Genomic DNA, 13902 nt, shown 5'->3' with positions numbered 1-13902 from the left:
ACATAGCACAGTGTATTACACACTTGGCTAACGATCAGAACACCTGAAGTGCCTATTAAATACAGATTCAGCTACTGTATGTCTTGTCTGTGTGATCAGGATAAAGAGCATACTCTCTCCAGTTCACCAGCAGCCTGCAACACTCCCTATCGTATTCTACCCAGTCCACTGCATATTGACCTTACCTGCCAAGCTCATGTGGACATTTGAGGGTTTTTTTTTGACATTTGAGGTTTTGATCTCTGTTTTAGGGGAAAAAAATAGAGAGGATTGTGACTTTTTAAAAAAAAATAGATAAATTTTACAGACAGCAAAATGCACTGATCTTAAGTGTATAATGAGATGAGTTTGGGCAAATATATACTTACATGTGACCCACACCCCAATTAAAATATAGAACAATTCTATCATTCCAGAAAGTTCCCTTATGTCCTGTTCTAGTCAAATCCTATCCCCCACAGGCAACCACTGTTTGGATTACTATCACCATAGATATGTTTGGGGACACTAACTTTTACTTCATTGTCTAGCCCAGCTCATCAGGGAGGAAAACTTGACAGGAATTTGGAGTATAAGCACTAGGCAGGGTTCAAGGATTTGTTTAGTGGGAGCATGACTTATCTGTCTTAACAATTGAAGCAAGAAGGCATTAATAATGACATCTGCTATTTATTAAGCAATAGCTGTGTTTCAGGCACAGTACGAGGCACTTCACACATCACAGGCAGTCAGGGTATATACCTAGGCAAGAGCAGGAACCCAACAGGATGTAAGAACAAAAGTGAGTTGCCACAGGGCACGTGAATGTGAATAATTTGACCGACTGCTGTGCAGGGCTATGGAAAGAAGTGAGAACTAAAGCTAGAAAAGAAGATTGAGGCCACACCGTGAGTACAGTATTGTGTGCTGTGTTATGGAGTTTAGACTTTATTCTACAGGTCCTAAGGAGCCATTAAAGGCTCTGGAGGAGTACCTTCAGAGAAAGATTCTTAAGGATTCAGGATGCTTTCAGGGAAGGCTAAAGATCCTGTTTGAAATTTGGGGGTGGGGGGTGGGATATGGAGGTGGAATTAGGAAGGAAAGATCCTGGTGTTGATTTTCCTCTTAAAATAGAAGTGAATTTTATGAAATGTATAAGAAAAAGGATGAAACATCCTTGGTCTGAGAAATTTGCTCCTGCACTGGTCCTCTCCTGCCCTCAGAGGTCTAATCATTTCATTTCAGCACAGCCAGCAGAGCCGTGCAAGCCTTTTAAGCTGTGGCAGCTCCTGGGAGATCGTTGTTCTGAGGTGGCAATGACAGGAGTCCAGGGGGACAACTGTGGCAATTTGGATTTAGCTTTCGGGTACCTTTTTGGAAAGGTGGAGGCTCATTTGGCCAGAGTAAAAATGGGATTAGGAGAGGTGGACAATCAAATTTATCCCCTTGATGCCTGATCTAGTTTCAGACCAAGTTAGCCCCACAGTGAGATAATCTGGCAGTTTTCACTTGTCGTTTCCTGATGTTCTCTGAAGTTACAGCAGAGAATGAGAGCCAAATTTATTTAGCTGTAATGTCTGGATTTCATCAACCACAGATTGAAACTAAGCTGTTCAAGATAGGGGTTAAGAGAGACAGAGTGAAGGAGTCAGATCCACCTTTGAGCAAGGATGGGTCTTTCTATTGTCTGGTCTACACTGAATTCATTCCTCATGCAAATGTCAAGTGCACCTGCCAAGAGAAAGAAGTTACTCTCCAACGACCTAAAATTGTTATGAGGGATAAACTTTTAGGTCCTTTCCTTAGCCACGTCAATTAGGTCCTACGGATTTGATATTAAAATCTGCATACTGGGATGGTCAGGGAATGTTATTAAAGCTCTCATTGGTGGCACCTTCTGTGAGACCTCTGCACAGCGTGGTCTCCGAGACAGTAGTTTCCCTGCAGTGAGAGCAGGGAGCAGCAGCAGCGCTTGCACAAATGCACACGCACTCCCAAGGCGTCTTACTTACTGGCTTCCTTGGGCTTTCAGGACAGCCTCACAGATACTTAGGACCAGTGAGAGCCTCAGGAAGGCACAGGCCTTTGTCTGTAAGCCCTGCTATCCTAGCACCCTACCATCCTGGACTCCTCTAGTAACCTCTGGCTGGGCTGGGGTCTGAGGCTAGCAGGCAGGAGGGACCTACTGGGTAGTTCTAAACAAGGTATTCCTGGGTGGGACAGCAGGCTCCTCTGCCAGCCTCACTTATAACAGTTTTACACACTGTTAATACGTAGTATTTTGAAAGCAAAACATGTTGTTTTCTTCTTCTTTCATCTCCAGTTTCATGGCATTATGCAGGTGGGTTTCTGACTTTGACAAAAGCTTTTTGTTTCACTATCCAGGGACTATTTACAGCTCTAACATAATACCCCTCACTGTATGGGGGATAATAATCAGGGTAGCAGCCCCCTTAGCTTTCAGCAGGCAAAAAGATTCTACGGGGCATACTCTCTTCTCCTGTGGAGTGGCATGAAGAAGGCACGTGACCCCAGGTGTGGCTCTGCCCACATCACTGACTCTCTAAAGGGAGAGCAGAGGGGCTGCCGGTGTGGTGTGACAGGACAGAGGCAGTCAGTTACCCACACCACTTGGCTTCTCTGCCAAGAAGAGAGCCTTTAGAGGAAGAACTTCTCTTCCTTTCCTCCGAACCAGCCCAAGCCACAGAAACAGCAACTGCTCTATTCTCCAACCAGAGGAGAGAAAGTGCAGTGCATTGCTGGGCACGGGCCACTCCTTAATTCACCCACTCATTTGCTCATTTACTTGGTACTTACTAAATTTTGCTAGTGTGGTAGGCTTGTGTAGTTCAAAAGATGAACAAGACAGTCCTTTTCTCCAAGAAGCTCACAGCTAGTGGGAAAGAGATGTGAAAAGAAATAGGAATAATACAATGAAAAAAATAATGCAGTGCAATAAAAGCTATGACAAATATCTGCTGGGTGCTGCCGAAGCATAAAAGAGTAAATAACTCTGACTTCTCAGTAACTTCCTTAGAGTCTGGAAGATGGGAAATTGAACTTTTACTTTATATTCAGCTCCATTGGAGTCCTTAAAGATTAATAACTACTTATATCTCTTGTTATAGTTCAAGATAGAAAGTTAATTTGAGGAAGCAGAAGTTTTGTAAACTATTTACTATAGCAGTGTTAGTGCAATAACAATGATAACAGCTATTACCGTTTATTGGGTGCTCACTATGTGCCAGGTACTGTTAAGCACTTTACATACATCATCCATTTAATCCTCACAACAATCTTATGAGGTAAATATATTTTTAAATTTTTTAAAACATTACCACCCCCCCCCTTTTTTTTTTGAGGAAGATTAGCCCTGAGCTAACATCTGTTGCCAATCCTCCTCTTTTTTTTTTTTTTTGCTGAGGAAGACTGGCCCAGAGCCAACATCCATGCCCATCCTCCTCCATCCTATATGTGGGACGCCTGCCACAGCATGGCTTGCCAAGTGGTGCCATGTCCGCACCCAGGATCTGAACCGGCGAACCCCAGGCTACCAAAGCGGACCATGTGCACCCAACCACTGTGCCACCGGGCCGGCCCCCTAATGAGATAAATATTATTGTCTCTATTTTATATATGATAAAATTGAGGCTTGGAAAAGAAAAGTAACTTTGGTTTATGACTTTGTTTTTGCTTTTTTTCCCTACCAATTATATGGTAAAACTAGGTATGTGTAGTTTCTTAGACACCACTGTCCACTGCTTCCCTCCAGCTTTGTTTTTAAAGAGTACACTAAAAACCTGAACTGCCCCTTCGTGAAATTTGGGACCTCTTGCCATAGAGGTTTTGGAATCACAAACTTTAGAGGTGGAAGGGGAGTCTTAGGAATTCACATTTTACAGATGGAGGAACTGAGGCCCAGAGAAGTTAAAGGTCTTAGCCAGGGTTACTCAGTGCTGTGGTGGAGACAAAGCTTCTGTCTTTTAGGCCAGGATTCTCGCCACTGGACTGAAGGCTTGAGAATGTGCTGACTCGAGGATTTAGTACAATTGTCTTTACTAAATGTTGTTAAACATTGTAGCCAGCAACAAAAATATTCAAGATAAGTTTTTTACTTAGGGACATAGTTTCTAGGTGATCATCAGCATTTCATAGCCATTTATCTGACAAGGAATTTGACTCAATGAATGCCATGTACTGTCAAGGTGAGAAAGACACAGCACTACCTAGCAGTTGTTCGCAATTTAGTGAAAGGGCAGACATGCAATCAAATAATTAAAATAATCATGTACAGGCATGTACAAAGATCTGGGGTGCTAATAGAAATGTATAAATCTGTGGTTATTAACTGGGAGTGCGTCCCACCCCTATGCCCTCAGCATATATTTGGCAATGTCTGCAGACATTTTTGATTGTCACAAACAGTGGGGTGCTACATCTAGTGTGCATCTAGTGAGCAGAGGCCAGAGAAGCTGTTAAGCATCCTAAAATTCACAGGACAGTCCCCACAACAAAGACTTGCTAGCCCAAAATGTCAGTAGGGCTGAGGTTGAGAAACTGCTGGCAAAATATTTTCTACAAAGGATGGGGGAGGGAGGGTAAAGCTTGGGGGCATGGTTATGGAAGAGTTTACTGAAGAGATAATGATTGGGGTTGAGGGAGCGAGGATCCCAGCAGAAGGCACAACATGGGCAAAGCCACAGAAGCATGGCATATTTGGGTAATCCCAAACACCCAAGGAAGAGTTGTGGGCATTAAGGCTGGACAGCTAGGCAGGAGCTAGACATTCAAGAAAATATACTGAGTTAGAGAAATTACTGTAAGAAAAGCTGTTTGGTTCTGTGATGGCTATTTATAGGTCACTCAGGAGCACAGTCTAGGTATGTATCTCTGTGAGCTAAAGCTAAAACTGCTGAAGAAAGCTGTTTGAAATGAGGCTTTCCTGATCTTGCATCCTTAAGGCCTAGAGTTTTCCAGGCATTTGTTACTTTCTCAAAGATATAGTTGGGGCCATTTCAGTGGAATGTGAGCTCTGAGAGGTGGAATTGTTCTCTGTGAAAGACACTTAGCTGATGTCTCAATGCTGTGATGGGATCACGAGCAGAGATGAGGTGGTGATTTCTCATGCGTTAGGCTTATAGGCTGCTCATGATGTTTATTTCCTCTTTTGTAAGCACCCTAGTCCAGAAACTGGAATATGTGAACCTTAAGATTAGACTGCCACCTCAATCCTAAATGAGGTGCCTCCCTCTATACCCACAAACAAGGGTGGGCAGGTAGGCCATTCCAGTCAGTATTTCTCTTTCTCTTAAGCTAATGATGATCAAAGCAACTGACAAACTGTCACGGAATCTACCAGACCTCACTCTGGCCTTGCCCCTTCTCCCCAGCTTCTGAACTTTTCCTCCTTCTCTCATGCTCTGAGCCCATTCTTAGCAAACAACAAGGTCTTAGATTGCTGGTCTGCAGCCATCCTGGGCCTGTTGAGCTCTGGTTCAAGTGCCTGCCTCTGCCCCCTGGTGGCCTGATGATAGAGCTTAATGGAGGTGAGTTTCCCTTTTCTAAGTCAGCTGATTTTTCTAGGCATAATATAGAAAGCCCAATCATAGAAAAGGTTAAGGATTTTAGAGGATGAAAGGAAATTCAGGGAAATATTTAACTTGTGACAGCTTATAGCTTCTATAGTCTCTCCAGGCCTTGGAACAACTGAGAATATTAGATAAGAGAGGTTGGTAGGAAAGTAACGAAACTCACCATAAACTTTTGAGAAAAATTAAACTAAATGCTATACAAAAATTTACTTTCCTTATTAATGTAATCACTTTCTTTTAGATTGAAAAAATTTATTATATATAACTTGGTTTTCTCATTATACTCTCACATTTGATAATTTGTATTTAAAGTGGAGTTGATTCTCACAGAGTTAAATGTTTTCTTTTTTTTGAGGAAGATTAGCCCTGAGCTAACATCTGCTGCCAATTCTCCTCTCTTTTTTTTTGCTGAGGAAGATTGGCCCTAAGCTAACATTCATGGCTATCTTCCTCAACTCTGTATGTGGGATGCCTGCCACAGCATGGCTTGAGAAGCAGTGCGTAGGTCCACACCCAGGATCCGAACTGGCAAACCCCAGGCCAAAGCAGAGCATGTGAAATTAACCACTGCACCACGAGGCTGGCCCCAGGAGTTAAATATTTTTAACTGAATTCCTGTAAGATCTCTTCAGAGCTAAACTAAAGGAAGTTATATTCTTCTGAACTAAGTGTTTTCTTGATAGACAAAAGAAAATATTTACTATAAGAAAGCTGAAAAAAACTCACTAAAATTCATCAACAAGAAATTTTGGCCCATGAGTCCTTGTGTTCTGAATTATCATTTCCATCTGTTTCCAATTCTTACAAGTTTAATTTAATTAAACATATATTAATCATGAAGATCAGGTTCTAAATTTCTTGATTATGGATCTTTAGATTTGCTCTTACTCTTCTCTGTCCTTAACTGTTGAAACAAACAGAGTTTTAAGTATTTTGTTTATAATTTCTAGAGGAAAAAATAAACACTATAGCCCAGTCTTACTACACTCTTATTAAGGTGAAGTCAGTAAAAATAGACACTTTTCCATAATAGTATAAAAAATAGTTTGTGTAATAGTGAGCATTCTATTATTTCAAATGTTCAGGCAGAGGCTGGAAAGGAGTGAATTAAATGACTTAAGGTCTCTTTCAACTCTGAGAAACTCTGAAAAGTCAACAAATTCATAATCCTTCCTTCTTATGTGAAAATGGCAGGGCGCATGAAGCATGGCCATATCTTGCTCTTGCATTTGAGCCGGCTGTGCCAGATGGTTTGTCCTCTAGAGATGAATTGTATTTCTCTGCTCTTAAGGTTAATTCTTCAGAAAATCTGCCCATCAGAGTTTTAAAAAACTACTTTGAAGGAATAGAAGCTAAAAAGCAACAAATGCTCTTAAATATGCAACAAATGCCCTTAAAAAGCAACAGATCCCCTTAAATATTTTATTAACCGTGATTTTAAAAATTTGCAATCCAAAATTTCTCAGGGAAAAATTATTTCTTTTGCAAGTTTCCAAGGACTTCACTGCTCTACTCCTTGCCTTTTCTCTGCTCTGTGAGAATGTTCGAGATGAGTGGAAGGAGGTTGATGTGCTTGCTTAGAAAGTGACTCCTGCCAGCCAGATGCTTTGTAAGGATGAATTATCAATCCTTGACTTGAATTTTCTCTCTCTCTGCCTTAAGGTTAGATTTTCCTTAAGGGGCTGGCAGTGGGTGTGATTTCCTAAGATTTCTAGGTAGAGAAATTTCAGAATCTACTTTGGTTTCCAATTCTATTCCTCCCTCTGGACAGTGGGAAGTTGTTCCAGCTATTTTGCCTCACAAATTTGATCCATTTAATAAATTCAATTGCACAAAACATTGACTGGTTCTCTGCTAACTCAATTATTAGGATAATGGGCTTGGGGTCAGATAAATAGTTGAAATCCAGGCTCTACCAGTTAATTACTATGTGACCTTGGCAGCTAATTGAACCTCTCTAAGCTTCAATTTCCTTGAAAATGGCATAATAATACCTATCTTAAAGGGTTGTTATGAGGATTAAATGAAATAATGTATGTAAAGCATTTTGCACAGTGAATGCTCAGTAAATATGAGCTAATATGATGAAAATAATCCCTTGTTTTATAGCAGAAGCTATATTCTTGAAAGTCAGGGTAATTGGCAAAACCTCAATTGGCAAGATGAATTAACAGCCAAATAACAATCAATAACATTAAATACATATTTTCATACCATAAAATTCCCCCTTCCAAACTGTACAGTTCAGTGGTTTTTAGCACGGTCACAAAGTTATACAACCATCACCACTATCTAATTCTAGAGCAGTTTCATCACCACAGAAAGAAATTCCATATCCATTAGCAATCACTCCTCATTTCCCCTTTACCCAAGTCCTGGCAACCACTAATCTCCTTTAAATATATTTTAAAAACACAATGAATAAAATTCCTAAATGGCATCCATTTCCAAAAGATATTGCATTCACCAGGATGAAAAACCAGCTCTGGTAAGCAACACTTCTCTTACATTAGCCTCAGTTGGCCAGGTTCTCCCATGAGTTTTATTTTATACAGAATGTATCTAATTCTAAAGTTTTCAAGACAGCGTGATTGGCTTACAACACAATAATTTTTGTACTTGCATATTCCCTGATGGGTTTATTTTTCTGAATTTGATCTTCTAGGCATATATGGAGAAGGTAGAGAATAAACAATTTTTTCTCTTCACTTCCACAGAATTGCTCACTCAGCTTAGTACAAAAAACAGAATAATCTTTAAAAAAAAATATTTTGTTATCTGTTGGTTAATGGAAGTTAAATAAATCATTAATATGTAAATGAATAGTAAATTCAAAATTTTCACTGTATAACAGAACCATGGGAAATAAGACAAGAAATGTGAGTTTGCAACATGTTGTAGAGAATTCTGAATTCTGGGGCCCTTTAAAAAAAACCACAAAGGTTATTTTGGTAGGCTATAGAGAGCAGAGAAGCTTTTGGAGGCAGAAGAGGATTAGCAATTATTATTATTTCTATTATTATTAACGAGACTTTGCAATTCATTAGATGATGAGGAAGGAAGAGAATTAAACACCCAAAGACAACTCAGATTTTAAAACTGAGATATTGGTAGTGCAATAAATAGAAACAGGGAAGTCAAGAGAAGGAACTGGTTTAGGGAAAAAGATGAATTGTTTCAGTCTTGTTGAGTTTCAAGGACCCAGTCGGGGGCTCAGAGATGTAGGCCCAGAGATAAATTTGGGAGTCACCTCTATAGAGGTTGGACACGAAGTCATGGGAATGAATAGCTCACTTGGTAAGAAGAGAGTATAGAGCTAGAAGATAGCTGAAGACAGACCATGGTGATTGTTTACACTTAACAAAGTGAGAAGAGGAAGAGAAACCAGCCAAGTCAGAGGGGCGGTCAGAGGCAGGAGAGCTAGGACAGGGTTGGATCACAAGAGGCAGAGGAGAGACTTAATAAGCGAAGGAGGGTGAAGACTGAGAGTAAGTCATTAAGTGAGTAGCAAACTCCACGGCAAGCTTTAAGAAAATAGTTTCTATGAAGTCCTGGGGTAGAGGGTCTGCTACAAGAGCAGAGATTCAGACAAGTTACCTTGAGCAAAGAGGTAACCTCACTTTCTATGGGGATAAACATCAATTCCTGCAACTCATTTGTTGAGCCCCTACTATGGCAAGGCGTTGAGCTAGGCATAGCAATCCAGGAAGAGCCATAAGACAGTGCTGTGGTTAATGTAACACAGCCACTCTCCACATTTGTTTCTCTCTGTAATTCTTGTCTATACCAACTAACTGACTCCACCCTACATCTCTGCATTTCTTCTGTCTTACATTTTAAATTCAGTTCCTAGATGCTGTTTCCATATGCTTCTCCATGCCATGACCTTTCATGTCCCAAACTGTACTTCATTGCAATCTTTAAGCTTTTGTTCTGACTATCAATTTCCTGATTCTCTCTTTGTTTCCAGAGTTAATGTCACAAGAGGTTCTAGTTTTCCCAGATCATCTTTTTGCATTAGATCACATCTTGGGTTATTGAACAGCTTATGAAATGAATCAGAAGCCCACCTGTATTTTAATCGCCTGTGGCCCGGGAGAGGGAGTGGAGGTTTGAGATATAGGGAAGGTGAAGCTGAACAAGGACAAATAAGCCATATTTGTGGGAAGCAACCTGTTGGTGAGGAAGAGTGGAGGAGACAGACTCTGCATTGTAAGCAACACTGCAGTGCTGATTATGGGGAAAAGTAAGGGCTCTAAGAACTCTCACACACAATTTCATAAAAAAAAATAATAACCTCAAATATGGCCCTGCCACCACCCTCTTGCAAGTCTCTTGCAAATAGCTGATTCAGGAAGAACTCATCTGATTCAAAGAAATTTAAAGAAACAAAAAATAAATAGCATCTATAAAACAAGAACAGGAGAAAATGTCCAGAGCAAAGCAGAGAGAGCTATGGAGTAAGAAAATATGAAGAGGAAATTAAGACAAATGGAGGCTAGAGTGAGAAGCACCAACATTTGTCTGATAGGAGTTTAGGAAAAGGAGACTGGAGAGAATGGTGGAGAGGTAATATTCAAAGACAAAGTGGCTATATTAGGTCCAGGCAAGCAAGATTCAGGCTTGGGGAGATCAGGTGTCAGGGATAAGGAACACACGTGGTGTGGGAAATCGGGGAGCAGAGGTCTAGGGACTCAAGCCAAAGCATTTGGGCAGAAAGAGGGGAAAATCTAGCTATGGGAAGAGAGCAACAGAAATAGTCATCAATGAGAATGGAATTTGATAATGGGGCAAAGAATTTTTAGCCATGTTCCCCTGGCTAGAATAAATCTTAATATGAGTGGAACTAAGCCCCAAAATAGAGGCAAATACAAACTTCTAACTAGGAATGGAGGCTTAGTTCTGGATACTCAAATTCTCAAGGGCATGTGCAGCAGATGGAGATACTCTTGTCGTAGGGTTAGAATTCTTTGGATTCCTTTGATTCTACGACTGACTTCAGTGTGACAGCAAGTTCTAGTTCCAGTTTTCCTCTCAAGAGCATCAGAGTAACCCATGGACCAATCCTCAGGGATTCTGCCTCAGAATAAATCTTCTGTCTATATTTAAGTTTTTCATTCTTCAGAGGACATGATATACAAATTGAAAACTAGTATATGTACATTTAACTTGTCTTTTTCCCACCATAATAGTCTTCTTCACTTTTGTCTGCCTAAGATCTGATCTTTCAAGTCCCCTATTAAACATCCTAGATATTTCCCTTGACCAGACCCCCTAGTCAAGTGTCAGGACCCATCTATTATGCTCCTATAAAGCATACTTATCTTTATCATAGAAATTATCCTCCTACTTTGAGGAGGTCTCGTCTCAGTCCCCGTTTTTATATTCCTGGATCACAGTCTTTCAGCTTATCATTTAGGAAAGGGTAAGAGTACACAGAGCTGGTCATGGTATATGGTGGGAGCAATGGATGCTGGATTTGAAAGTCTGGGGTGTACAAAGTCATTTCAGGAATTCCAGCAGAAAATTTTTTAGGAAGCAGAGCCCAGAATCCTGGAATATGGGCAATGAATGGTGACAACAAGGTCCTCCACACAGCTAAGTCAGACAAGCCCTACAGGGCCCCTGAGACTCCAGGAATTCAGTTCTGATAAAGGTGTGGCCTGTAAGATAAAACTTTAGACTTGCTTTCAGGCCAGTCCCTCCTTGCTGATTCCAGAGCAGATACCAACTCATGGTTGGTACTCAGATGGGACAGGATAAGCGTGAGTAAAATGGGACAGGAAGGCAGTACCACCCCTAGACCTGGGCAGTGGGGGGGCCCTTCCCTGGGCCAATGCTTTGAGGCTCCTACTCTGACCTTCCTCCACCTATGTTCCTCCTTACAAGACAAGAGTCCATCAGATCAAGGAACCTATGCTCTCTCCTACTTTAAATCACACACCACATATCCAGGACTCTAAAATTCTCTGCTCAAAAGGTTCTGTGCCCACTGCTGGGGCATCCATACTCCCATAGGCAGCTGTGTGCCTGAAGGGCAGGTGTGTGTGTATATGTATATGGAGCTTGGTTGTGTGGGCTGGGTTTTCCACACACATGCTTATGAGGTGTGGGAAACGGTGAGGGGTTGACAGAGGGAACTAAGAAGAATGGACCAGGGGCTTCTAGTTGTACTTTTTCCTGACCCACAAATGTTAGTGGAGACCCAGGTGTGAGCTCATAGGCAGAGCTTCTATCTTACTCATTTCTATCCCCAGCAAGTGGGCATTAGAACAGAGGTGGCATTATTGAATGCTTATTTCATCGGACTCTTAGGTATTGAGATTGAAGCACTTCTGGTGGCTACACATCAAATAGTAGCTTACAGTACAGCATTCTGCAAAGCAGGATACTGTTTGGTATAAAAAGTCTGGCTCTGGAGTCAGAAACGGCTTCAGTTTTTTTATTGACGTAAAATTTATATAACACAAACCAAAAATTTACATAACCATTTTAAAGTGTACAATTCAGTGACATTTAGTACATTCACAATGTTGTGTAACCACTGCCTCTATCTAGTTGCAAAATATTTTCATCACCAAAAGAAACCCCATACTCATTAAACAGTCACTTCCCATTTCTCCCTCCCCCAGCCTCTGGCAACAACTAATCTGCTTTCTATCTCTATAGATTAACCTATTCTGGATATTTCTTATAAGTGGAATAATATAATATGTGACCTTTTGTGCCTGGCTTCTTTCACTCAGCATTATGTTTTGGATGGTTCATCTACGTGGCAGCATGTATTGGTACTTCATTCCTTTCTGTGATGGAATAATCTTCATTTTATGGATACGCCACAGCTTGTTTATGCATTCATCTATGAGTTGATGGACATCAGAATGATGGACATTCTGTGAATAGTGCTGCTATTAATATTTGTGTACAAGTTGAAAATCTTACATTCTCAACAGCAATGTACGAGGGTTCCAATTTATCCACATCCTCACCAAAATTTACTTTCCATTAAAAAAAAATTATAACAATCCTAGTGGGTTTAAACTGGTGTCTCATTGTGGTTTTTATTTGCATTTCCCTAATGACATTGAGCATCTTTTCATGCTTGTTGGCCATCTGCCTATCTTCTTTGAAGAAATGTCTATTTAAGCCCTTTGCTCATTTTTAAATTGAATGTTTGCCTTTTTGCTGTTGAGTTGTAAGAGGTCTTTTATATTCTGGATACTTATTAGGTATAGGATTTGCAAATATTTTCCCCCATTCTGTGAGTTGCCTTTTCATTCTCTTGTGAAAAGAAAACTAAAATTATTTCTTTTCTTGTGATATCTTCATATGGTTTTAGTATCAGGCTCACAGTAGCCTCACAGAATGAGTTAGGAAGTGTTCCCTCCTATTCTATTTACTGGAAGAGTTTGAGGACTGATATTATTTCTTTTAATGTTTTGTAGAATTCACCAGTGAAGTCATCTGGTCCTGGACTTTTCTTTGTCGGGAAGTTTTTGATTACTAACTCAATCTCTTGTTATGGGTCTATTCAGATTTTCTGTTCTTTCTTGAGTCAGTTTTGGTAGTTTATGTGTTTTTAGGAATTTTTCCATTTCATTTAGGTTATCTCATTTGTTGGCATACAATTGTTCAAAATATTCTCTTACAATCTTTTTTTATTTCTCTAAGGTCTGTAGTAATGTCCCCACTTTTATTTCTGATTTTAGTAATTTTAGTCTTCTCTCTCTTTTTTTTTATCATTAGTTCTGTTAAAGGTTTGTCAATTTTTAAGATGCTCTTCAAATAACCAACTTTTGGTGTCATTAATTTTCTCTATTGTTTTTCTATTCTCCATTTAATTTATCTCCACTCTCATCTCTATGTCCTTCTTTCTGCTACCTTTGGTTTTAGCTTGCTATTCTTCTTTTAGTTCTTTAAGGTGGAAAGTTAGGTTATTGATTTGTGGTCTTTCTTTTTTTTTTTTTTTTAACATGTGTTTATAACTATGCATTTCACTGTTAGCACTGCTTTTGCCACATCCCATAAATTCTGGTATATTGTGTTTTTGTTTTCATTCATCTCAAATTATTTTCTAATTTTGCCTTTGACTCTTTGATTGTTTAAGAGTACCTTTTTAAATTTCCACATATTTGTGAATTTTCCAGTTTTCCTTCTGTTATTGATTTATAGTTTCATTCCAATACAGAGTTTGTATGATTTTAATCTGAAATTTATTGAAATTTGTTTTGTGACCTACCATATGGCCTATCCTGGAGAATGTTCTTTGTGCACTTGAGAAAAATGTATAGTCTTCTAGTGTTGGGTGGAGTGTTCTATATATGTCTGTTAG

General features: G+C 39.9%; 1 protein-coding gene across 6 annotated transcripts in view; it reads left to right on the top strand.

Annotated features, from left to right (window-relative positions):
- Positions 1 to 5309: 5309 nt before the first annotated feature.
- Positions 5310 to 13902, top strand: part of TRIM69 (tripartite motif containing 69) — a 31073-nt gene continuing 22480 nt past the window's right edge. For 2 of the 6 annotated variants that reach the window (XM_070581781.1, XM_070581795.1), the window contains exon 1: positions 5337 to 5525. In XM_070581781.1, coding sequence (XP_070437882.1) covers positions 5520 to 5525 — 6 coding nt within the window. In that variant the 5' untranslated portion in view covers positions 5337 to 5519. Of the gene's footprint in view, positions 5526 to 13902 lie in introns of all 6 variants that reach the window. The other 4 variants (XM_008531249.2, XM_070581773.1, XM_070581790.1 and 1 more) reach the window with 4 other exon arrangements.

Source organism: Equus przewalskii, chromosome 1, assembly GCF_037783145.1.
Source record: "Equus przewalskii isolate Varuska chromosome 1, EquPr2, whole genome shotgun sequence".
NCBI classification, from domain to species: Eukaryota; Metazoa; Chordata; class Mammalia; order Perissodactyla; family Equidae; genus Equus; species Equus przewalskii.
This window is presented reverse-complemented; position numbering and strand designations above follow the sequence as displayed.